The 27433-nt window shown below is 35.5% G+C and overlaps 1 protein-coding gene across 11 annotated transcripts in view; it reads right to left on the bottom strand.

The window, feature by feature from the left end:
- Window positions 1-1502: 1502 nt before the first annotated feature.
- LOC127064284 (transient receptor potential-gamma protein) overlaps window positions 1503-27433 on the bottom strand; it is a 71540-nt gene continuing 45609 nt past the window's right edge. For 6 of the 11 annotated variants that reach the window (XM_050995126.1, XM_050995133.1, XM_050995128.1 and 3 more), the window contains 17 exons: window positions 24310-24599; window positions 17836-17966; window positions 15762-15996; window positions 14262-14410; window positions 13707-13902; window positions 10053-10223; window positions 9510-9744; window positions 8664-8784; window positions 7635-7919; window positions 7293-7426; window positions 6998-7127; window positions 6717-6912; window positions 6121-6387; window positions 5839-6064; window positions 5252-5608; window positions 4695-5168; window positions 1503-4307 (listed from right to left, as the gene is read on the bottom strand). In XM_050995126.1, coding sequence (XP_050851083.1) covers window positions 4141-4307; window positions 4695-5168; window positions 5252-5608; window positions 5839-6064; window positions 6121-6387; window positions 6717-6912; window positions 6998-7127; window positions 7293-7426; window positions 7635-7919; window positions 8664-8784; window positions 9510-9744; window positions 10053-10223; window positions 13707-13902; window positions 14262-14410; window positions 15762-15996; window positions 17836-17966; window positions 24310-24599 — 3764 coding nt within the window. In that variant the 3' untranslated portion in view covers window positions 1503-4140. Of the gene's footprint in view, window positions 4308-4694; window positions 5169-5251; window positions 5609-5838; window positions 6065-6120; window positions 6388-6716; window positions 6913-6997; window positions 7128-7292; window positions 7427-7634; window positions 7920-8663; window positions 8785-9509; window positions 9745-10052; window positions 10224-13697; window positions 13903-14261; window positions 14411-15463; window positions 15687-15761; window positions 15997-17835; window positions 17967-24309; window positions 24600-27433 lie in introns of those variants that run through there. The other 5 variants (XM_050995125.1, XM_050995129.1, XM_050995131.1 and 2 more) reach the window with 5 other exon arrangements.

Raw genomic sequence — 27433 nt, 5'->3', positions numbered from 1 at the left:
TCCGTACTGGTTGATCCTTCCTTCTACTTTCCATTCGAAGTTCCATTCGGAAATGCAACGATACATTTTGCAAGTTATATTGTCCACATTAAAATATTTATAGAATAAATTAAAACGGAAATGCATACGTTCATCGTACGATAAAATCTTAATTAGGTTTACGAAAAAACTTATAATACTCTTAAGCGAACGCGTGTATTATTAATTTCATATTAACTTCAACTATTAAAATAATTTTTAATTGCATGAAAATAATAAACGTTGAACGTAACGAATCTATGATATTAAACAATCGAAAAGAAAAAGAAATGATATAAAAACAATCATGTTCTTCGAGCATGAATATTAATGTGTTTCCGAGAGACAACTTCGAAAATCCTTTTATTTGCTTTCTTAATTTGATGAGACGCCTTTTAAGACATTGAATCGATATTTCGATACGGTGAATTTGCATATGTGTAAAAGCAACAATAAATCATGTGAATTATGTAAAAGATGTACGAAGCAGATAAGTCTTAAACCTACCCGATCATTGATAATTGCATTTATTATGAATGAGGGGGATGTAGGAAGGGGAAGAATATTTCCAAGATTATTATGTACATCCTATAAAATATAAAATTTCAATAAACTCGCTTCTAAAAGACGCCCCATCAACGTATCATCCTATCGATAATAATAATCGTTACAAAATCGGACTATGCATTTCGCTGGACTAGTTTTTGAAAATGATTTCTTTGAATTCTGTCCTTGTATATCTCTCCTGTACTCCCTAAGTAGATCTAATAAAACGTTGGTTCCATTTTTATAACTTTTTGCTTTCTTTGCATATTATTTACGATAGCACCAAAGTGCTTAAGTTTTACTGCTTATTATTAGCCTTTCGAACTAACAACGTTCATTATAGTTTTTGCCATGTCGATATCTACGTTTCACATTTACGATAATAATCTCATATATATATAATACATTTAGATGATATAACTATTTTTAGATCTGTCCAGACCAGAAAGGAGGTGAAAATATAACAGAAAAAAAATAATAATAATAATAATAACAAGAACAAACAACAAAATATAGAATTTTGTCTTTAACGTCGATTTTCTTTTCGCCTCCTTTACAAATCGCACTCCTATGGTCTTGACAGTTCTGATTAATTATTAATACTTATCATATTTATGTAGATACACGTAATATCTAGGGTATGGTAAGAGAATTCATTTTAGGCCACTACTAGTCTTACTACGCTGTAATGAACTATTTGGTCGAAATTTCTCATTTTCTCTTTCACCGATTTCAATCAAAATTAAACGACATAAAATTTTCAATTAAATCACTTGCAATAATAATTATGCAAATTAACTCCTTCCTGATCATAATCTCCTAATTTTTAAACGTTTCAGTCAGTAATCAATTAATTTATGATAATTTACCGACGTTAATTACAACATTTTCTACCGATGGTAAATTACATATGTTTTTATTTTTTCTAAACAAAAAAAAAAGAAAAAAAAAGGAAACATGCGAGAAATTCAAGTTAAAAATTATCATGCCATATGTTAACATTGAAAATACGTCACATGTTTAACAAAAATTTTAATAATTTGTTTTTTTTTATTTTATATCGATGAAAAAGCCTGATTATCGTTTTTCTAATCGATATTCTTTTCATATACGATATAACGTGCATCGCATTAGGAGAATATGATATCAGAGTTAATAATAAAATTTTCGTAGTTTTTCTTTGTTACATAGAGAAGCTGAAATTCAATTAAATTTATCAAATTTTGAGTATTCATCGTTTATATATAAATTACACGCCTGCGTTTGAAAAAAACTTCGCGTAGCTTACATTATTAATAATAACAATTGTTGTTACAAGTCATGATTTATCATTCCCTTTATTGATATATTTCACACACACACACGTGTCAGCATTTATAATGATGTAAAATATCAAAAATGTAGAATCGATCGAACGATTTTTAGAATCTGGACATGTAATTTATATATATATATATTATATATATATACACACATGTGTGTGTGTATATATATATAATATATGTATATGTATATACGTATATAAGAAACAGAAATTTGATAAAATAAAAATTTTCCTAAGACGATCTTTCCTCGACGAGGCCGTAATAATTGAAATCGTGTTGTCTATATGTTAGAAATGAAAAAAAAAACGTACCTTTAGAAGCTACAATTGTTACTAGATTGCACACACGTTTACAGACATCTTGCACCTACTACACGATCTTAATAACAATTTGGGTTATAGTTTAACGCGATCCAATCTTAATGAATGATACGTATAATGGAAGAAATTCTATGGAATTTCTTTCTTTCTTTTTTCTTTTATTTAATCTTTTTTTTCTTCGGAATATCAAAAAGTCTGTACCATTTGAATGTTTGTTCTCTTGGATAATCATACATCCAATAATATGGACTAAATCGCATATAGTAGTAGTTATAGAGTTTTATCTCATTAATTACATTTTCTTTTTCTTTCTCTTTCTCTTTCTTATCCTTTTTTTTTCTTCTTTCTTTCATTTGTATCACCTTAAGTATATAACGTTAAAATATGATATTAAAACGAAATACATTCTTTCAATATATTTCCCATTTGTCTTCTTCCTTTTTATTTTCTTTTACTCCAGCTTTGCTATTGAATTAATCTTAACGATTTAGGCGCATTCGAGATAGGATCGAGAGGCGTTATAAAATTTCGAATATCTTTAAGCAATCGTTATAAATCCGAGGTATACACACATATATATATATATATATATATATATATATATACACCATCATTGAGACTCAAAGATGTAAACATTTTTAATTCAACGACTCTCATTTCTCTCTGCTACACTTAATGCAATATTAGCAGTAATTAACGTATTACGTCTCCCGTTTTTGACTAGTGATGACTAGACTAATTCGTGCCGACCCACGTGCCACTTCCGTTCTGGCAGTAGTAGTAGTAGTAATAGTAATAATAATGATAATAATAGTAATAGTAATAGTAGTAATAGTAGTTGTTGTAATAGTAGTAAGTTTTACTTTTATATTTCGCACTTCTAGAAGACGCGAGCGATTTTACAAAATCGATCTCGAACATATCCGACGATTGAATGTACCTATGACTACTCGGGAAAAAGAATTTGTTGGTAATTCGGACGGTTTTCTAAGGATACCGATGATTTATTTCATTATCACCTACGTGACTCGAGAATTTGTAAAGAACCTCCTGAAACCTTTTAAAATCTTTCCAATATGGAATCTCTAAAGGAAAGAAAAAAAAAGAAATAAATGAATAAAGAAAATAAAATAAATAAATAAAAAAAAAAGAAATTAAAAATAAATAAGATGATCCTTGAAAGAGATTCTTTATATACGATGATTAATATGATAAAAGTTTGTAAGAGTTGATGATGTGAATTATGATAAAATAGAGATAAAAAATGATATCACATGATTTTTGGTCGATACGGTAGGCACGGGTAACATTAGAGTTTTAACAACGCTATCGCGCTATCGCACTATCACACTATTTCCACGCGAACACTGTGAAAGAAGCTCACAGACGAAAGAAATTCACGAGTCGTCATTGGTACAGGATCGATCCGATAGTCGAAAGTTCGTAGTAACGTACTAAACGGAAGTCGTACTCGTTCGAAGGGAAGAGTATTTTTCGAAGGGTCGACGACGGTATTTTTATCTTCTTATCATTTTATCTTACTTCTTTAATCGTTTTTCTTTCTTTCTTTCTTCTTTTCTTTTCTTTTCTTGCTTTCTTTCTTTCCATCTTTTTTTTTTTATTTTTATTTTCTTTTTGTTTCATCGAGTTTCGCGTTCTCGACGACACGTAAATAATTGGCGAGGCGCGTCGTCGTGAAAAAAAGGCATCATTGTGCGTCTGCCAAAGGCGACGAGATTTTTTTCTTTTTTCTTTTTTTTTTTTTTTTTTTTTTTATCGAACCTCGGAATCGCGAATTATCGTTGATTCTCATCGTCGCCATCTTCGTCGTACGAGTTTTCGCACTCGAACTCGTAATATTCTTCTTGGGATACTCGTGATCGTGTAATTGGCGAGGCTCGTCATCGATCGGTTCGATGACGGGGCCGTGCTCAGAGCCAACCAGCTGATACATCGTGTCCAGAGATCGGCTCGATGCCAGGAAGTCGTTGAAGTTGTGTTGCCGAACCATTTGTCTTTACCGTCATTGAAATCGCTCCGCTAGCAATAACGCTCTCCTCCGTGGTCGATGGTGTCAATGGAACAGCACTAACGACTCCTAACAAAAGGAATACATCGTTAAAAAATTAAATTTCATTCGATAATATCCCCCCCCAAAAATAGCTCACTCAGGTAATAGGTACCTTCAATTTTTAATAAATATTAAAAAAACAAAGTGCCATTCGATATTAAAAATCATTCGAATATTAAACGTTATAAAATAATATTTGTACCTCTTCGGATATTCTCTGCCGTTCTTATCCTCTTTTTTTTTATATTATGTATATTTATATTGGTTTGTTTATTTTACATATATGTACAACGCTACGTATATGTACATTAGTTGTTGTAAACATAATATATACAAAAGAAAAATATATATATATGTAAAAGAAAAAATATGAACAATTCTTCGAGTGTGCAATGAAAATGTACAAAAACTAACTTTGTTGCTCGGTAACACTGACGATCTCGGCGGTATCCAAACTCGGCTGTTGACTCTGTGTGACTTCGTGTCGACGCGTGGGTATCGTTTGCGAGCCAAGTTCGGGACCTCTGGTAGGCACGCTGCTAGCACGTTGCAATTGTTTCTTCGAGACTTTAGATAAAAGAATCGAAGCTATAGGCTGCGTCGTACTTTCCATTGGATTTGAATTGGTGCTCGTCATCGCTGGGGTCGAAGCTCTCGAGGCCGAGAACTTTTTTCGTTTTCTCGTCAAAGCAGATACTAGACCGAGACGGCCAAAAGAGTGATGACTTTCCGTGTGATGGGAATGATGACTGTGATGAGGATGGTGACTCTGAACATCGTGACTACCGTGAATTTCCAAAGAAGATTTTGAGTCGGTTGAACCTTCCGATCTCGTGCCACCATCTTCGGATGCCGGTGAATAAACGGAATCCTCGGAACGAGACCTACCTGATGTACAAGAGATATACGACGTTTGACTTCGATCCAGTTGTTAAATGACAATTTGAATCGATCGATTGCAAGAATCTTACTGATAAATTTCTTCGAGACTTTGTGGGCCTTAGCAGCTTCGATCAGAGTGTCCCAACGTTTCTTCTTCGAGCTACTTCTAGCTCCGCGAGTTTGTCTACAAGCGTTGCTATGATGTAAACTCTTCTTCGGCATCGTCCCCAAACCAAATATCTCGCTTCGCGTCGAACCAAAGATCTCATGATGAGAGTTCTCGTGTTGTACCTCCTTCCAAGAGGCAATTAGTTCCGCGACCGGTTCTAACAGAGTAGAGCTACTACCAGGTTGAGGGGCTATATTAAATCCCTTCATCAAGCGCCGCTCCTTCTGCCGGTTCTTCTTACCTCCCGCACCTATGGACAGCTCTTTAAGGCTACCGTCTATCGAGCAAACAGAAAAGCAAAAGTGGACCGTGCTCAAAAGGAAATAATCGTGAAACTATAATCGAACAAATGCAATAATAGAAAGGAATGAAAAGCAAGAGTTAACAATTCAAAAAAATATAGGTAATAGAAAATCAGTAGAATATAGAAATAGAAAATAATTAGAAGATGGAAAATAAAAGCTAAGGATTCGTACAAGGTATATCTATCTTTTCTACAAATCTCACCAGTTCCGGAACCACTCGCCGTCGACGTGTTCATTCCAGAATTTTTAAGAATCTCGATGATTTCACAACGAAACGCGCTAATGTCCTGTTTTATCTCGTTGACGTCATCCTCGGTGACACCCTCGTTCTCGGCCTTTCGTTGTTCAACGGTGACGTATCGTCTGACCAAATTTCTCATTATACTCTGGTAACGAAAATCACGCTGCGAGGCTTGCTTCGCTTTTCTCTGAAAGAAAAGTGTTTCACGTCGATGAACGATCGTCCAGATCATCGTTTTGTTACCTCGATAATGCGACCCGACGACTCCCTTTGAAGAGATCCTACGTCGATATGGTATATAGTACAAATTTTTACCCTGATCGTTCGCATGTGTTCCTTTTTGGCGGCTCTACTATGACCACAGAGTTTCCGATAAATCCACAACCCGACGTACCAAGCGCTCTTTGGTGTAGGAATGATATTGAACGGTGGTGGAACGGTCCCACCTTCCTCAAAATAGCTGATCCAAAGTTTGCTTCTGGCGAACTTCCATTCGACATCAGCCCGTTCCTGATACAAATTTTATTCACTCGTAAGCGATCGTTAAATAATAGATTTACCTAAATTGATTTGCATCATTTACTTTTACTAGAACTCGTCATATTGATGGATAGATATATGAAATAATATATTGATCCGTATAATTACATCAATCAGGATTAATTGTTAAAAGGGTATGACACTTATGATCCAACTTCAAACATATAAAATCTGAAAATCCTTAGTCAAATTGACGAGTTACGTGTATGTCTAGGATTAAAAAGCGAGAGAGATTGTACGAGTTCGATAAGGAAAGAGAAAAAAAAATTAAAATGAAAAAAATGTCTATCCGTACTTACGGAAATTAACTGATAGGAATGATTCATCATGGCGATTAGAAGATTGAGAAGGACGACGATATTGATTACCGAGTAGGTGCCGAACATTAACATACCCCAAAATCTCGTAAACACTTTAATACCATCCAGTTCGAAACTTTCGAGATCTACCAATCCGAAGACAGCCCAGAAAAGCGTTTGAGTGGTCTCGAATAAACTGCCAGCATTTTCCAAATTCTTAATTAATGAAATAACCCTTTACATCTTTTATTTGTAATGAATAAATTCTCGTGAATACGTACTTGGCGAATCGTCGCCAAACGATGCAAGCATTTGAATCCGTCGTAATGTTGACGTTCATTGGATACGGCATCGCTGTTGGGCACCTTTTTTTTTCCATATCAGCATAATACCATAAAAGTTGATTCAAACCTATCGATAGATCGAACGGAACGAAAGATCTTTGAAATTTGAACGAAACGATGAATACGATGATATATACGTATATTTATATTTATATAAAAAGAGAGATAAAGATAATATATATCATAACCGATAACGTTCTTCTATAAGACTGGCCATATGTTTCATACTCACCGCAAGAAAAAGCAAACAATACTAGGACGTAAAGAAAGAAGAATTTCATGATATCCATAACCATCCTTGATAAAGAAACTTGAAGAGGGCCGAGATGAGGATTCACGGAGAATATGTAGACGAGTTTTAAAGAACTGTAAGGCAAGATAAATGCAAGAACATTTACATATTGTTCAATACATACACACACACGGATACGCACACGCATGTTTTATACACTTACTCAACAATTATTACCAACGATAATAATTGTTAAAATTAATTACGAATTTTATTATAAATGTTAAATAAATGGAAAAAAAAAGTAACAGAATAAAAGATTCGTTCTCCAAAAGAATTCACCTAAATATGTTGGCGGCTGAGAACAAGCCTTCCGATATAAGCATAGGGTCCCAAGTGTCCCATTGCTCACGTTGCAATTCCACCTGAAAACCTGGCTGCTGCCCTTCGTTTTCTTTTTGTACCCTATAATACGCGACGACTCTGAGAGCTACCGTAGCGACGTACAAAGAGTTCGTCACAAAATCGATCACGTTCCACATATCGTTCACGTATTCCTTCAAACCCACATCCCAAAGTTGTTTCACCTCTGACCATATCAAACCGGAGACCCAAGCCAGTATGAACCTGTGATAAGTCGAAAAAAGACAAGATTTCTATCGAGATTTGTTCTCGTCTAGTTTGTTGGACGACAGGATACTTTCGTCCTGGATTTTTGATTCTTTCTCTTTCTGTCTATCTGCTATCTGTCTGTCTACCTCTCTTTAATGGCATAAAATCCTTCTCGAAATCGTACGATGGAAAATAGAAAATCAAAGAGACTCGTCCATTTCGATCGTTCTATAACGAGATTCACTTTGACAAGAATAAAAAAAAAAGATGTAAAAAATTGCTACCATCCCAATTCGTATGACACTTTACGAGAGAACAGCTACGATATCCTAATTCGTACGACGTTAATAATCAAAGCTAAATTTACGATACCATTATATATAATCGATTTTCTTGTAAACGCATTTATAATAATCCGTTTTAACCATTATAATCGTAAATTGCGATTATAATCGGAATCTATAATAGAATTTGTTAAATATTAACAATGATATATAAACATGTCAATTGTTACACTTTGAGCTATCAAATTTGTTCGCGAGAACAATTAATGTAATTAATTTTCATTCAAATTCGATATTATCATGGTACGTATCGAATCGATAAAGAGTCGGACAGAAGTTTGTCCGACGAATATGATTTTTTAGAGAACGAGAAAGAAAGAATGAAAGAGAGAAAGAGAGAGAGAGAGAGAGAGAGAGAGAGAAAGACAGCGAAGGAATGAAAAAGAAAGAAACGAAAGGAAAAAGAAAAGTTTACCACTCGACGATGGTTGGTGCAGCACCCCTTTTGGTTGGTACAGGATCGTGCTCAACAACGCTGTGCCCCATCCAATTACCGATTACGCTTTCTATCCTCTGACTTGCTAGAATTAACATAACTGCGAACAAAGAAGTACAGAATTTCCTGTTTACAAAATACATTTATGAGAAGGTCGCGTTACGTGGTAAAATTCGTCGAAAAGTAGTTTATCGTGCTCGGTCGTTCGCACGTTCCCCGATCTTAACCACAAACTCGTATTTTACTTTCGAAGCACGTCGTTAGATCAAACATACTCTTTTTTTTTTCTTCTTCTTCTTTCCTCTCACTTCTTCTTCTTCTTCTTCTTCGTTCTTTCTTCATCGACTTACGAAGCTTATACGTCGACATTCGACGATAATAGGACGTCAGTAACACTCGATAACTCTCGACACACGTGTGAATATTATTAGCGAGTTATAATAAACGGTGAAATCGATGAGAGAAGAAAGGAAGGTTTAAATTAAAAAAAAAAAAAAGAAAAAAGAAAAAAACAAAAAAAAGGAAGGAGAGAGAGAGAGAGAGAGATCGGACGTACGATGAATCTTCGACCTTTATCAAAACCGGACGTTAAGGAATATCTGTTTGGACGATACGATAAATCTTCGGGCATGTAAAAATTCAAAAACGACACGTTATTATATTCGACGTTGGTTCTGTATATTATTTCCCATTTTCGAGACAACGTTTTTCGTATATATTATGGTAATAGAGAAGGAGTGGGATGTTGAGTGTATTGGCGTGTATAGGTAGAATTTGAAGAAGAGACCCTACGTTTAAAGGGAGCAAAAACTTCGTTATACGTACATAGAAAAGTGAAGTATGATGCCGAGTGACAGATGAACTTGATGAATGGTTTCCTCATAGTTTGACCGACGGTGCTGTGAGGCGCTATGATGTATGCCACGCTGAATAGTGGGAAGAGTAAGCCGATCCTGACGATTTCCATAGCTTGAAGAAGCATGTTCTTTCTACGGAAACCGGGAAGACCCTCGTACCAAATCGATGCTAGTAGTTGCTGCACGTTTGGATGCGCCACGAACTGGAAAGTTCCGAAGCAGAGCGAAATTGTCCGAACTGTATCGAGTTCTCTCTTTCTCTTTCCATACACGTAACATCGAAGTACCAATTAGAATAATTAGTAATAGCTTAGTTGTTATTCTAGAGGAATAACTTTCCTATTGATCAAAGGAATATATACCTTTTCTCATATAATGAAACGATGAAAGAAAGAAAGAAAGAAAGAAAGAAAGAATAAAAGAAAGAAAGAAAGAAAGAGAATGAGAGAGAAAGAGAGAAAGGGAAAATGAGCCAATTAAAAGAAAACAGAAAGATATAAAGAAAAATTACCTTCTTTTGTCTAAGCTTTATCGCTAATTTCAAACGATTCAAATGCATTCTCTCGCCGTGCTCGAACGCAGGTCCTTTTGGATCATGATTGAGTAGGACCTCGAGCTCGTAGGAACTTCTTGTATGGTCGAGCAAAGCCGTCGCGAAGTCCTGACATTGCCTCCTGAGCTCCTGCCGAAAATCACTTTAATTTTACAGTTTCTACCGTAGTTCTGTCGTTAAACGTATACTACAAATCGTGTATGCTTGTAGTATCCTAGGGGTACTTAAATACGTTCGCTTTTGTACTTTCCATTCACAACCAGACGAAAACGTAGGAACTTTCAAGCTCGCCGCAATATCCTCGAGAATTTAGGATAAGCTTCCCTAATCGTTTTATCGTTAGACGATCGAATTTCGATCACGTGCTTGAGAATATAACACGACTGCTTGATTGTCGACGTGTCTCGCTGAGAAAATAGTTGGGACAAAACGTAGGTAGCTCGAATAGAAATTTTCCGAATCCTTCGACCAAGATCTTTGTGTGTGTGTGTGTGTGTGTGTGTCGATAGACGACAATTCATATAATCTATTCACACTAATCGTTGGCAGGTCAACTGAAAGATTCAGTCGAGCATTCATCTTCATGATTTACTTTTCCTTTTACCATTTGGTATGGTTACGTTTCATCTCGTGTATGTATAGATATATGTAAATAAGTTCATATATGTATTTATTGTATATACGCGTCGAAGAGAGAAATTTCACAGGACGGGCTACGTCGTCGATCTAAACTACATATATACATACATACACGCGATATATTTCTATCTACGTACACGTTCGCTTGGAAATTCGGAGAGTTATTATAAAAATACTTGAAAACACAAAACTCGTCGGAAGTATCGCGTCTAATTCTCCGATCCAAGCAATAAAATTCATACTCCTAGATAGACGGATGTATGCTCGTACTAGTTCATGCTCCTACCTTCGTGAATACATTGTGGCAATGTGCCAATGCTAACGTTTACAACATCAAAGCGATATTTCGAACGTGCCCAAATATTTGTCGACGCGTGTGAGAAAAAAAGAGAGATAGAGATATAGATAGAGATAGAGATAGATAGATAGATAGATAGATAGATAGATAGATAGATAGATAGATAGAGAAAGAGAGAAAGAGATATGCACGAATACGATCTCTCAGTGATTAGAACTTTTAACGAGATATTAACATTCAAGCAAGATGCAGCATGTAAGTGGTACCTATCTCGGTATCTTACTACGTTGAACACGTGGTCGTTATTAATTTCTTACAAAAGTAAACCTTGAAGTTCGAAATTCACGTGTATTCTCTTATCGAAAGACGTTGTACTCTCTCTAGAATGTAAGTCGTCGAACCACTCAAATGTTTATCGATTTATCGAGACTTTATCGAGACGCTACGTGCATGTTGCAAAGACAATTTTTTATCTCGATTAAAACCGAGCGATATTTAATGTCGAAAACGTGTCTCCTGGAGGGTAAGTCGAAAGTATGCTTCTATATATGTGTATATATATATATATATATATATATATATATATATACATATATCAAATAGAAAAGAAGTTAGAGCAGTAAACGAGACATTGGAGAACGGAATACGTCCTTTTTATTTCTATTTTCCTACTTGTCGAAGCAACGAATGAAAAGGAAGGATCCCGAGGCGAAGACAGATAGAATGCAAATAAGAACGGTGAGAGCTCAATAAAATTAAAAGCACACGGATGAATGTGCCTTTGGGTCTTCTCAGCTATTTCTCGAAAAAGGAGTAAAATTATATAGATAGGTATACATCGACGTCGTGGTCTCTCAACGTCGTCTTCTTTATCTCATCCCTCCCACGCTAAACCAATCGTACCCAATTCTCGAGGTAAGAATTTATTCGCGTCGTTAGAAATTACTCCTTCTACTTGAGAAAGAATTCGACTGTCTGGCCAATTCCATTCTTGTAGGTCGCCAAAACCATCTTGCCGTTAAATAATTAAACTTGGCTAAGTGAATTGAAGTATCTGTCTTGCCCAAAAGATCGCGTATTTTTTCCCTCTCTTTCTTTCTTCTTTTTGTTTCTTTTCCTTTTCTTCTCTTTTCTTTCTTTCTTTTTTTCTTTTCTTTTCTTTTTTTTTTTTTTGAGAAGAAGATGAATCTCGTTAAGAAGTTTTTTGAGAAAGTGTAAGGGAGAGAAGAAAAATAAAAAGTTTATTACCGTGTTAAGAAACTTCACGGATAATATAAGGTACACAATATTGACTATCGAAATAAGTAAACGAACTATGATTACATAGATAATTTCTCTATCGCAATAATCGTTAAAAGAGAGAAATATAAAGAGGAACAGAGAGAGAAAAAGAGACAGAGAGAGAGAGAGAAAGAGAGAGAGGAAGATAGGAAAAGGATACGCAACTGTTAATAATAAACTTTCAAGAAATATCTGTAAAGTCTAATCCTCTTTGATGAAAAGCAAAGTCAGAGGTGATACCGACACATACAAACGAATATGTACGTGCATCCAAGCGTTGATTCGGAAATAAGATAGAGAGAGAAAGATAGATAGAGAGAGAGAGAGAGAGAGAGAGAGAGAGAGAGAGAGAGAGAGAAACTTTGGCGTGCGAAACATAGAGAAAGAGAAAGAAAATACGAGTATCGGAAAAGTCTGCGTTTATACGATGTGCCGTTGCTCGACTCTCGATTTGCTGCTCCAGTAAACATGTCCTTTCTCTTCGTCATTGTGTCGCGAGCGCATTTACACGTTTGTTCTTTCCCCCTTCGCGGCTTTATAGGTCAGCTCGTACTTTCTTAATCAGTGCGCGTACTTCTTCTTCTTCTCCTTTTTTTCTTTTCTTTTCTTTTCTTTTCTTTTCTTTTCTTTTCCATTCTTTTTTCTTTTTTCTTTTTTCTTTTTTTTTGGCGATGTTCTCATTTATAGATACATTAACATTTTCTATTCTTTCGTATGCGCGCGAAAGGATTACAGAATAATAACTCGAACGTATATGCATAAAAGTCGAACGATCGATGAACGATGTACGCTTGTATAGACGAAAAGAACGGCAAAGTATGAAAACTATAAAGCATTTCACTCTTCGAAAGCAGCCTCCTGGTATTCTACTCGTTGGTAGTTGATTTATGCCTCTATAAATCAAAAGTTGCCGGAGCGTGGTGAGCTCTTAAACTTCCGCCACTTAAGAATAAGAGAGAAAGAGAAAGAGAAAGAGAGAGAGAGAGAGAGAGAGAGAGAGAGAGAAAGGAAGAAAGAAAAAAGAGAGAGAGAGAGAGAAAGAGTGATGCAACTTCGTAACACGTGCGGTGACGCTTGACCTCTACGAGAAAGCTTGAATGTAGAAGTAAAGAAGATGATTTTAAAACTACCAACTTCTTCTCTCTATTACTCTTGGTCACGTGTCGTTTATCGAATGAAAAACAGGTGTTAGATATCTGTACGTACTTTGTACTCAGATAATCTATTATCAAATTCGATTTAAGCGATGAATCAAAGCAAATGAAATGAATAAAAAAGCCACAATTTACATCGTATAAATTTAAAGAAAATAGAAAAAGGAAAAAGGTGGCAAAGATGATCTGTTATTGTTTTCCATTCGTATCTCCTCCATCTTATCCTTTCTTTTATCTCACCTGATACTCGCACTTGAACTCGTGCTCGAGAAAGGAAAGTCGACGAAGTTCCCAAGAGAGTTCAAAGGCCGTCAGAATGGGATCCTTCGAGGACAGAGCTATCAGAGAGGGCGATGCCAGGGCACGGTAAGCGTTTATTCGGCTTCTCGAATGCCTCAGGGAATCCTCCATCCTGGACGTCACACATTCGTCGCATCTAAATCAACGACATTTTGTGTTTTTTATCCTTCTATTGTTCTTCCGTAGTTTACTTTTTTTTTTAATGGGAAAAAGGAATCCATTTGTTTATCTTTTCTCTTGGATTGATCGGTTGATCAGTTTTGATCGGTTGATCGGTTAATCGGTTGGTTGGTTGGTTGGTTGGTTGGTTGGTTGGTTGGTTGGTTGGTTGGTTGGTTGGTTGGTTGGTTGGTTGGTTGGTTGGTTGGTTGGTTGGTTGGTTGGTTGGTTGGTTGGTTGGTTGGTTGGTTGATTAGTTGGTTGGTTGGTTGGGTGGTTGGTTGGGTGGTTGGTTGGTTGGTTGGTTGGTATTAAAGCATAAAAAACAGGACTCACCCACAACGAACGTCATGCGGCATTGGTAGGGTCGAGCCACGATCCAGGAGGATTTTGATGATCTCGTAGTTGTCCCTATGAGCCGAGAGGATCAACGGCGTGATATCCGGCGTGAACGTTGCGGTATCCGGCGGTAGAGCTTCCCAGCTCTACCAGACACATTATAATGTTATTTTCGTGAAGATAAATCCTCGTTCGTGATCGGAATTAAATACATCATTTAAAGATATCACAAATTTTTACGATGACATGTATCATACGCATTTAATGAGAATTCATTGTGAAATAATACCTTTGGCAAAACGTTGAAAACGAAGGAAATATCTATTCGTTTCGTTTTTATCTTCGTTCGCATTGAAAGAAAAAGTTTAATAAAATCGGCCATACGTTGACTCGCTTTAATTAGACGATACCAAACGAGGAATCGTTTTCATCGTGACCATCCAATTTTCAGAGACATAATGAATTCGTTACAAACTCTGGCTACTATCCTTTTCCAAGGGATATCATTCACGAAGTTCTACGTAAGCCGATTCCTTGTTAAAGCCGATTAAACTTTCAAACGGAATTTACCACGTTTCTTTTACTTTTATTTTTCTTTCCTTTCTCTCTCTCTCTCTCTCTCTCTCTCTCTCTCTCTCTTTTTATCTATCTTCCTCTTAAGTATATTCATTCGCAGATTTGTTCGAGGGCAAATTAAACCTACAGGAGTTTCATTCCTAAATCATTCATCGTTTCTTTCAATGATTCATTCTGTTTCTTTAAAATAAGGAAGAAGAGAGGAAGACGAAGTAGAAAGACGAAAGTAGTCCCGATTGAAAGATAAGTTAATCGGTATACTCAGCACGCGAATCGAATAAAGCTATGAAGCTCCGATTCAAAGGAGCAAGAAAAAAAAAGAAAAAGAGAGAAAGAAAGAGAGAGAAGGAGAGAAAGCATCGCACGTGTTCTACTCATTACCCATCGAACGTGACGGTAAGCGTTTTCACGAATCTCTCTCGATTTTCTCGATCGAGTCTATAGCTAAGAATCGACGTGCACGAAAAACGTAAAGAACGTTGTCCAATACGGTACGGATACGATATCGTGAAAGAACGTTCTCTTCTTTTATACAGGAAGAGGAAAAACATTCGAGGAAGTTAAGTTGAACGAAAGAAGAAAAAGAAGAATTTATTTCGAATGTAGTATGTAGGTATGTGTACCAATGTTAAGACTCCTGTTGGTCGAACTCGTATTACTTTACTTTAACATCCTACTCGAGCCAATGTGATTTGTGGTTTCGAGAGTGTCTTAAAAGCTTGACTCTTCTTCTTCTTCTTCTTGTTCTTCTTGTTCTTCTACTTCTACTTCTTCTTCTTCTTCTTCTTCTTCTACTTCTTCTTCTTCTTCTTCTTCTCTCCTTTCCTTTTCTTTCTTTTCTTTTTCCTTTCCTTCTTTTTATTCTTCGACAAAAAGTAAAGAAAAAGAGAAGTGATAGGCAATGAATCGATCGATACGTACGTGAGGATCGCCATCCTTATGATAAAGTTCTTCATGATCGAGAAGAACTTCGACAGCCTCGACAAATTCCTCCGAAATCGCATGAAGTAAGGCATCCTTCGTGTCGACTTTGTGCTCGATCAACCATTCCACCATTTCGAGATTCTCATTGTCGATTGCCATCAAGAGTGCTGATCTTCCTAAAGGATCCACGCAATTGATGTTCAAGTCGCTCTCTTGTGCGCTTTGAAGCATTCTGTGACAAAGATCATACACTCTGCTTATTACGTTGTAACCTTTATTTATTTATTTATTATCTTAAAAACACATTAACGAACGAAGTGATTAATGCGATACGAAAAGGGACAATTTTTTTTAAGTTTGTTAATTTTTTTTTCTATCTTTTTTTTTTTTATATATATATAAAAAATTTCCTAATCCATGCAATAGTTAACGAAATTAATGTTTTATTTAAAGTTCCTTCTCGCTACGTTGTTATCAGATTTCCTATTTTCGTCGCAGGTGTCCTAAGTAGTTCTCTCTCTTTCTCTCTCTCTCTCTTTAGAAGATGAAATTGCGCAGATTAGGAAAGATCATTATGTAGTTTAATAGTCACTAATTACCCTAAGACGAACGGTAGGCCGTAAATAATTATTGGAACCTTCGAACGAGGTTCTCAGCCGACCTTGTCTCAAGGATAATTAATGTTCCTGTCGCAAGCAGCGACGAAATGGTGGGTCGCCGCGTGACACTTGATTTTATTCTCGAACGTGGTGAAGGTTCGAAGATGAGAAGCATGGAACTCTCACAGGCTAATTACTTTCAGTAGCCTTTGCTTTTATGCTCGTAACAAGAGAGAAAAAGAAAGAAAGAAAAAAAAAGGACAAAAAATGAAAGAAAGAAAGAAAGAAAGAAAGGTAGGTAGATAGGAAGGAAGGAAGGAAGGAGAAAAATAAATCGATCTTGACATTAATCTTACCCAGGTTCGTATTAATTTTAATTATTAAAAGAATAATAGCGTGTTGAGAGATGAGAAAGCATCGAATAATTTTCTTTTCTTTTTGGATCGTTTCAACGGATTATACGGTTGACAAAATACAAGAAGAGATAAAGAGAGAGAGAGAGAGAGAGAGATTCTGACCCTTTCGTGAACGTGTCAATGCTCTTGTATATATACGTAAGTGTATGCGCGCGCGCGCTCGCGCGTGGTCACAAATAGAGATAACGAGGGAACAATCGAATCCTTAATTTCACATGGTGAAATACGCAGGGAGCATTTATGTATGTGTTTCGTATAACACGTATACTAACTCACAGAGCAAAGCGTATATGGGAGAAGAGGAACTGTAAGAGAATGACCGATCATTTGCTGAACTTTCCTCTTGTATAAGAGATAAAGAAATAAAAAAAAAAAGAAAAAGTCAACACGCGCATGCAAGGAAATCTACGATGGTTAAGATAAAAACAAAAAATTGATTCGTAAAAGGGTGAAATTGTAAAATTTCTTTCGACGTTCGTTATCCCGGATATAAAATTCAATAACTTGTTAACTTCGTACGTTTTTCTATATTTTTCTTTTTCTTTCTCTATTTTCCATTTAAAAGATTATCAACGATTCATGAACAAAGTGCAATTGGAAAACGTATTTCATTGGCAAATGATGAGGGATAGACCAAAAGCGGTGTATGTAAATCCTCGACGTCCCTAGAGACGATGTTACGTGGCGGAATAATTTACCCGAAAGTGGTAAATTATAATCAGCAGTCCTAGCGCGTATATGATATATTATGTAGGTACATATATGTATTTACATATACGAGATTTCGTAGGGTGTGCTTGTAACCGTAATTACGCTCGAGAGAAGAGACGACTGGACTTGAAGGGATTGAAAAAAAATTCCTTTTAGAGAAGGAATACCGCATAAAACAAACAAACAACAATAACAACAACAACAATAATAACAAAAAAAGAAAAATAAAGAAGGTAAAGAAGAATAATAAAAAAAAAAGAAAGGAAAATAAATAGAGAAGAGCAAACAAGAAAACGAAAAATAAAAGGAAATTCGAGAAAACGATCCCCCGTTTTTCGTACTTACCTTCTTACCGATGCCACATCGCCTCGCTCGACTGCTAGCAAATATTTTTTCTCTTGCATAGAAAGGCTCGTCATTTCCTGGTGAGGTCTCACCACGTTTTCCTCTTCCATCATTCCATGGATACTGTGCCTCTGAAATGAACACAAGACCGACAATTCATATAGACACGAAAGAGCGACATATTTTTATATTCCGCAGAGACATCCTCTTTCCCTATATTTTCTTTCTTTTTTTTCTTTTTTTTTTCTCTTTCTCTTTTTTTACAGAGTCACGTATACTTGTAACAGGATTAAAGAGCGATGCCGTCTTGTCGCGAGATTTTTTCTTTTTCCTTTCTTTCTTCCTTTTTTCTCCCTTTCTTCTTCTTACTTTATTTCTATTTTATTTTTTACACTCTTCCTCCTCCTACTAGCACTCTTAAAAATACAAGTTACTTCTTACTAACGACGAACTTTGTTTTGCTTTCTTCTTATTGGATTCTACTGAATACCTGCAATTACTCTTGGGAATATTCAAAGGGTCGTATCTTATGTAGATATGTATTGTTGTTTCTACGAAAACACTTCACGTATCCTAGCTGTGACGTCTCTATGGATAAGAGAGTGGATAGGATATGCTCAGGTTCAGTTCACGTCTTTACGAATTAATTCATTCCAGTCTCTATCTCTCGCAAAGTTAGAATTCCTAAATTGAGACCTCACGTTTCTCATATGTAGATGCTATGTGATATAAACATATTTTCTTTTAATACTAGTGATGGTATTCGATAAAAAAAATATTAAATAAGAAAGAACGTTCTCTTTGTTCATATTGTTTTGCTTGTAACCATCGAGAGAAATAATTTTTCGACGTAATTAAAAAAGTCACTCGAAAGAGCTCGCTCGAAACTTTTCGTTTCGCTTGTTTGAAACGAAGAAAGTTTTTTATTCTCCCTCTCCCTCCCCCCTCCCCTCTCTCTCTCACTTTTTTATTTCCCGTGATTACCACAATTAAATTATACCTGCCTAGATTTTTATTCGTAGAACCTAGGGATTATGTGTTTTCGTTAGCAAGTAAAAAATGATTACGAAAGTGTATGATATGCGAGGCAACACCCAAATGTTCCACGCAAACTGGAAGAAAATGCATGAATCGTACGAACTGAGGGCGTTTACACGATGGCTTTGATTTAAATCGTATTTATTAAAGCTCTCGAGAGCTTTGCCCAGGTCAAGACAGCTGGGAATCTAAATATTTGTCTTTCCTGGCGCTCGAATGAGCGTAAATATATCTATGAGTTTAACATCTTTTTTATCGGCCCATAATCTTGATTTTTCATTCGATTTTAAAGCTTTTCGAAAGTTGAACGTGTGGTGAATGTTATTGATCGGGGACTAGTTCCTCGATAATGGGAACGAAAGAGAGATAGGGGAGAACGAGAGAAAGATAGGGGGAGAACGAGAGAGAAAGAGACAGAGAGAAGTGAGGGAGAGGAGAGAAGGAGGTTTTCGGAGATGATGAATGCACTTTGAGACTTCGTGCAACCGAGAGACGGCAGGGTGCATAACTTCCGGCTCGGACGAAAGCGTTCGCACGTATCATGTTAGGGTTCTCGAAAACATTGTATATACGAATCGACACTTTTGCCGAAGTGTTTGAACATTACGATGCTATCGTGTCGATACGAACAACTTGAAAAAGCGAGAAAACGTGTTCGAGGGTATATATGTTTTCTCTCTCTCTCTCTCTCTCTCTTTCTCATCTATTACATCTTCTTCGTCGTTTTTTTTTTTTTTGGTATTCACAGATCGATTGATCGATACTACACATAACGATTTCATTCATGTTTTTTCTTTCTCTCTTTCTCTCTCCATCAAATAAACTCGATCAATCTTCATCGAATAGTTCAATGATCGATATCCACGAAATCTTCCTCTTTCGATCCTTTTCAAAAGATTTACATGATTATCTCGTACTTTGAATTAAATAATGTTGACTGCTATGTTTGAACGTTTAAAAAGCGTACGCAAAATTAAACGACTCGATATTATCATGATGCAGCTGCATCTTGAGGATCGAACTCGATCAGAATCATGGAATTCGAGAAATGCAGTTGGGCTCTCCGTCTCTTGTTATATTGTCGGATGTGTAGGCGGCCAAGATGAGGGATGAAAATGGGGGATGAAAATCCACGTGCTTCAGAGATAGATAGATAGATACATAGATAGATAGAGTGTGTGTGTATGTGTGTGTGTAAGAGAGAGAGAGAGAGAGAAATAAAGCAAGGCCAGTGATAGTGGGACGTAGGAATTAATAGGTGGAATAGCTCTCCATTGTTTGATCGGTCGACCTCTCGTTACCTTCTCCCTAAACCCACCCCCTCACCATCAAAATCTTCCTTCCCTTCCCATTTTGTGAATCGTGAAATGAAAAGAATCCGGATTCAGCGTGGTCTCCTTTTCTAAGGGCCGACAATCATGCCTTTGCTTCCATCGGCCATTTCTTTCAGAAAAAGGATCCATCGTTCGAGCGTTAAGAGAGATAGTTCTTTTTCGACTATATAAGTCATAAAACCAACGAGAAACATTTGTCCTCCAAGAATGGAGGAGTATTTGATCTCATTCGTTTGAAATATAATCATTCGTAGTCCGTAAAAACAAAGTTACAACATTGAAATCGTCGATAAAGTGAAAATCTTTTTTTTTCTCTCTCTCTCTCTCTTTTTTTTTTTTTTTTGTATCAAATTGATATCAATAACTATATATGATATTAGAGATGGAAAAATTTGCACGAGGTAGGATGTTGCATCGAAATTTGTAACATGAAACTAAAGTCAATGAATTCCAATGGAAGTTCAATAAATAAATAAATATATATATATATATATATATATATATATATATATATATATATTTAGCTGTCGTTTTGAATGACTCTCTTCTTCTCTTGCTCCTCCCATCAGCTCTTCTCTCTTTCTCTTTATGAAACGAAAGAAAGGAGAGACTTACGAAGAATGATAGACAGTGTTTGTCAAAGGTGTGCCATTCGACAATTAGGGAGCGGCAAGCAAACACTCGTTGTCAGTGTCGGCCTTCGACATAGTACGCCATCTTCTTAAAACCAAGAGGGCTAATCGTATCCTCACACATATATACATATATCCGACTCAAACACCCTGTCAACTTTGAGGTACTCGTAATCTTCCTTCCTTCTTTCTTCTTGCCAATCTTTTGCCAATGCTTGCTTGTTACATCTATTCCCTTTTCTCACGTTAAACCTTTGTCGATCTCATAGAATTATATTTTTATTATTTTTCTTCTTTTCTTTTCTTTTCTTTTCTTTTCTTCTTCTTCTTCTTCTTCTTCTTCTCTTAGAAAACATCCCTTTGAACATATCTAATTGCTAACGGTTCTATAACAAACCGACATAGTTTCTCAGTGTCGATGTTGGACGATGAAAGAAAATAGAATATTCATACGAATCCGAAATAATTGCTTTTCAAAAAAGTACTTCGTGAAAAGGGAAATCCTTGATAATTGTTCGCCTCGATATCGTGCTATTTTTGAAAAGTTCCAAGACGAGGAAAGCACGGAAGCTCCATCGAAGCTTTTCGTTACAATGCTTCTTTTCGAAAGAACACGACGACCTCTTTGAAGGATTTCCGCACTATCACGAAAGTGGGCTGCCTCTTCTCTCTTTCTCTTGAAAAAGAGAAAGAGAGAGAGAGAGAGAGAAAGATGATTCTCCTAGAACACTCAACCAATAGCGTATACGAAGACAAAGACGTAATAATCACGCGAGGTAAAACTTATGCAAAATAATAATAAGAGTTCTCACGAGAAAGTTGGAGAAGAATTTAAAAGGTTCCCATTGTATATAACCGCAATTTTGTCCTAGCCGTTCGTCACGTGTAATATAGGTGTAAGGTATGTTTTCCTCTCTTTCTTTTATCTCTCTTTCTTTTATCTCTTATTCCACAAGTACGCTATCATCCTAGCTTTTTCATTACGTTTTTTAACAGCATCCGAATTTATTCATAGACTTTGATAACGACACCACTACCGTTTCTTTTTCATTCGTCTTACAAGAATTCGTCCAATTTTTCTTCAACGCTTTATTTTGATTGTACAAAATATCTAGCAGATATATATATATATATATATTTGTATGTACTTATATGAAAAGAATAAAAAAAAAGACTCATAATTCGATAATTAAAAAGAATCCCTATTTCGGGTAACGTTAGATAAACCATTCGAATTGCGAATCTCCCATGCTCAATGACATTTACGACGTACTAAAAGATGAAAGCTTTACACGGAATACGAAAATTTTCAACCTTAAATAGATTTTACGTGTTCCTCTTCGAATATGTACCTACATAAGTTCAAGTATTAAAACGTTTATATATATATATATATATATATATATATATATATATATATATATATAAAGAAAGAAAACAGAAAGCAGAAAATGCGTATGAAAGACGATTACAACAATAATGTTAAAAAATATGTACGAAAGATCTTATCAAAAGAGAGAAAAATTCAAAAAAAAAAAAAAAAAGAAAAAAGAACTGTTGCTCATCATTCTGAAGATTATCTTCATCTAACAGCCCTTCTATATCATTCCTTTCTTCAAGAATGGTAACCTCGTCTGACATTTTACGACGTAATAAAAGTAAAAGCTTTGTCAGCTACCGTTTATACAAACACAGATATATAGAAACGTATATAAACCTTCCAACATAGGTATATAAAAAAAAGAGCTCTTCGAATCTCTCTTGCTACGCTTGTCCACGTTCTTTTATCTTTTCGATTTCGCATCGGATATATTTGGATATATAAAGGAAGAAAAAAAAAATGTCGATCGTTTATAAAACGTAAAGGACGATAATGAAATTCTTGCGATGAAAATCGACGAATTTGATAATTAAAACGTAACGAATGTCCTACGTTTTCGGTATAATCAAGAAAATATTATAAATACCGATCGAATTTGCCTATCGCAAATAACGTTCCAGTTAGATTCTCTTATATATATATACATATGTATATAGATAAACAATATAGAAGAGAAGCGTAAAGCTAGCGACGTATAAATATAGAATAATTAATTAATTTCGTACAAATGTATCGTGATAATTAATAGGATGTCGACACTATTTCCAATGTCGTGAATTTACCTATGTATATCACTATACGTGATACGTAGTTATACATACGAATCATTAAGCTGATACATTGATACAGAGAAACGTTTTCTCTTGCGATGTCCGATTCAATGAAATCGATTATCGGAACGAACGATAGGTATTCTTTACCACAGGAATTTCTACGTGTTTTGCCGGTTCAATGAATTCAAGGAAAACTACAAAGAGAGAAAGAGAGAAGAGAGAGAAAGAGACAGGCAGACGTACAGAGAGAAAGAGAGAGAAAGAGGGAGAGAGAAAGTAATGGTGGTAAAGGAAATGATAAAATGAACGAAGCTTCTCAATTTATTCGCGAGTTTCACAAATTGGATCGACGTCGTAACGTCGTTATCGTCCACTCGCGATTACCCCTTTCGTTACATCGACAAGCATCGAAAGCTGTTTGTTCGGTGCTTGCATTTAAACGAATCAAAAGCATTTATCCATCCTCCTCCTCCTCCTCCTCTTGCTCCTCCTTTCCCCTAGCATCCCTTTCTCCAACCCTTTTCCGTTTCTACGGTTTCCTCCGTGACAAACTTCGATGGTTGGTTGAAATAATTCTTCCGGATGATAATCACAGTTCGTAACCTCTAATCCGATTTAGTTGAAGTATTGTAAATCTAAATTAAATCGTTCCTCCATGTCCAAGAAGGTAATTTCATTCTACTGTTCAAAGTTTCTCGTTTTCTCTTTCTTCCTTTTTCTTTTCCTTTTTCTTTTTTTCATCTTCGCAAAAGAACGGAAATAACTGAGGCATCCTACTTTTTATCCCTCAAACAGAACGTTTCGCGTATGGATTATTCATATTCTACAACTACGGTTTAAAAGTAACTGTTTGTCAGGTTTGAGAAAAAAATATTGAATTAGTTTTAAATACGAGTTCGTAAGTAAAAGTTTCAACGTCATGTAACTTCCCGTAATACTATTAACCATTACCACTAACGAACTTGTTAAAATGTTTTTATCAAATATATGCATTAATTAACAATTTTATCCGAGATCTTTTGAATAAACCAAAGTCAAAGAATATACGAGAAAATATTCGTAATCCTCCAACGTGTTTTACAATTAATTATTTACGCGAACACGTTATTATTTTTTCAAGTATAATATATCCGTTCCGATAGATTTTATGATTTTTTATATTTCTCGTGGAATCAAGAGATAAAAAAAAAAGAAAGAAAAGAAAAGAAAAAAGGAAAAAAAAAGAAAAAAGAAAGAAAATAACGATGGTATTATAGGTACAATCCATTTTGACCCTTTAAAACGCTTTAAGGAAAAAATTGAAAAAAAGGATTTACTTTAACTTTCTTATCGGCATCGGGTCTCTCGAGCAGACTCGTAGTCTGTTGGGTGGTATCTAAGGGTGGCAACGGGGGTGCTTCTGGATCGAAGTTGACGTGTTGTTGCCCGGCACCCCTAAGGAAGCCTCCCCCGGCGCCGGATAGTTGAGCCCTTGACGTGTTCGTCGCCATTCTTAGATGGAACGTCGTACCAGTGCCTGTTCCATCACCACCTTCCTCGTCGAAATCGTTTTCACCAGGGGTCCTTCCGCCCCTGGCGATATGCTCCTCATCTTCGCACGCGCTTTCTACAACAGAAAAAAGAAAAAGGGTAAGATAAAAGACACATCGATCGTTCTTCGTCGCTTAAATTTCTCCTTAAGAACTTATCACTTATCGTGAGAATAAAAAGATAAGACTTTTTATAAGAAATAATATTAAACGATCTTATTTATCATTTTACCGAAAAGTTCTATTCATTTGCATAATTTTCTTTTTTTTTAATAATAAAAAGATTTTCTTTTTCTAATAAAAAAAAAGGATGGGATTAACGTGACAAAAATTGTTATGGAATATCCTCTATTATATTTAAAAGCGCAAAGTTCACTTCACTAGATTCAATAAATATATTTGATACATTTCGCGATTTCTGTCGTATAGATCGATGGTATATTCTTCCTTTCGAGAAAATACTATTTTTTCCTTTTTTCCACCAGAAAAAGGAAATAGAAGAGAGGAAAAAGGATAAAATTTTGTTCTCCTTTTATCGGCTCGTCGATATATAACACTACGCTTATATATGTATGTATGTATGTATGTATGTATATATGTATATATGTAAGTGCGTATCTGTGTATATGCAAATAAAGATTAGACGCAAGAGAAGTATATCATAGAAAGCAGGAAAAGCAGGGATGGTTCGATTTCTCGGTGGAATGGAACGACCCACCCCATGTGTGTAATCCAAACGTGGATGATGGATCGGATGATACACTTTTCTTTATTGGTTTTACACAAACAGACTACAATAGAAAACGCTGACGAGGATGGCTTCGATTTTTTTCCTTTTTTTTTTTTTTGCTTCTTCTATTTTATTAAAAATTTTTTTTATTTATCTATTTTTTCTTTTCTTTTTATATTACTTGGCCATAAGTCTATTTCGGCACTTTTCGAGCTTCTTAAATGAGATTCGAGTCTTTCGATACACTTTGGAAAGAACCACGATTCAATTTGGCATACAAACAAATTCACTTCGATTTAATCGTACTGCTCGCTCCATTCTTTCTTTTTTTTTTCTTTTTTTCTCTCTTTTTTTATCCTTCCCGATTCGATCGACTCCCGAATTCGTAATGTAGTAAAAATTCTTATATCCACGTAAACGAGTAGAAATAACCGGTAACGGAACGATATGTGTATCGAAAATGTCTGTTAGTGACATTTCACAAAGTTTCTCCCATTGTTCACGATCGCGTGCTTCGATAATTCATTCGTGCGAGTTATGCATTTGAAGATGCAGCAGACAGGTTGAAAATTATCGTTCAACTTATAACAACGTCTCTGTGAATCCAGTATTTTATATTACAACGATATTACAGCCATATTTTTTATTTTTTTTTAATCCTTTTTTTTTTAACAATTTATCTCGAATATATTAAAACGTGTGACAAAACCTGTCTCTTATAAATATTTCCATTGCAGGCTACAATGATTTAGTATTTGAAAAGGATAGATGTATTGTTTGCTTTTTTCCTTTTATTATCGTACAATATCATCAAGCAATTAAACGAGACTCGTTAAGAAAAAAAAAAACCTTTTAAAAATAGCAGTTCGACGAACAAAGATATACTTCTTCGAGCGCTTATAATAAAATGCAACAAGATCTCTGTCTCCTTGACTATTTTCTCCGTATTTAAAAATCCTTCGCTTTGTCTCGGTCCTTTACCGTCTAGCTCGATTTCTAGGATTCACGATCCACCTTCTTACACTTTCGTCTTTTAAAAACATCAAGATAAAATTTTACTCTCTCGCGGTATCCTCAAGATTTCCTTTCCCTTGAGAAAGAATCTTCTATCCAGCAGAGAGCTTCTTCGTCACGTAACTCGAGTTTCAGTACTCGTTAGTTTAGGCCGGTACGAGATATTTTCCTAGAAATATCAGACGGTGAAAGGAGAAAGAGAGTAACAGTAATAACAAAAAATAAAAAAAAAGTAATAAAAAAAAGCGAATAAAAAGAGAGCTTTCGAGATCAACGTGACCACCAAGTTAGTAGCAGCTATCATGAAATTCCATTCGTCGATGCGTGTGAGTTTTCACACGGAATGCGACGATCACATTCAAAAAATTCATTCGTATAAAGCCACGAAGATAAATTGAAGTGGAATAAAAATTTAATAACGTTCACAGACGAACGTTAACGGAAAGAAAGAAAGAAAGAGATACAGCACAAATATATTATACGTATATGTGTGTGAGTGTGTGTGTATATATATATATATATATCATAGAGATACCGAAATGAACGTTTTTCTTCCAGTCGAATGACTTTTATTTCAGATATTATGAGAAACCGAGCGAAACGTGTCTTGCCAACAAAAATCGTCTATCGTTTTCCTATTATCCACTTTCGTGTTGGTTTTCGTCGTTTAGAACTTATTCGTAGAACTCGACAGCACCGTTAGAATTTCGGATAACACGGGACTCGGAACAAGTCGTGCCATCTTTTACACTATGTATGCTTATTATGCATATACATGCATATTAAACGTATACATACATGAATATATATCTTCTAGTAATTGCGTGGAAACTTTACGAGACTTTGCCCGGAGGTCGTTCGTTATAATAATGGCGTCTCGTGTTGAAGACGGAACACTTTAAAGTAGGTATAAATTCGAATTTTAAAACGATTATATGATATAATATAATAATAAGGAAAAGGGACTTGGTCAAAGAAAAGTTGAAAGAAGATCGTTCTCTTTCTCTTTCTCTCTCTCTCTCTCTCTCTCTCAAGTTCTTTAACGTAACGTAACTAAAAAGAAGAAAACTAGTTTTCTTATAAAGTTTAAAGAATCTGACAATAGAAAAGAAAGAAAAAAGAAAATTATCTTATTAAAGAAAACTCAATCTTGCGTTCTATCTATAA

This window comes from Vespula vulgaris, chromosome 5 (genome assembly GCF_905475345.1).
Source record: "Vespula vulgaris chromosome 5, iyVesVulg1.1, whole genome shotgun sequence".
Classification (NCBI taxonomy): Eukaryota; Metazoa; Arthropoda; class Insecta; order Hymenoptera; family Vespidae; genus Vespula; species Vespula vulgaris.
The sequence above is the reverse complement of the archived record's forward strand: the minus strand, read 5'-3'. Positions and strand labels throughout refer to the sequence as shown.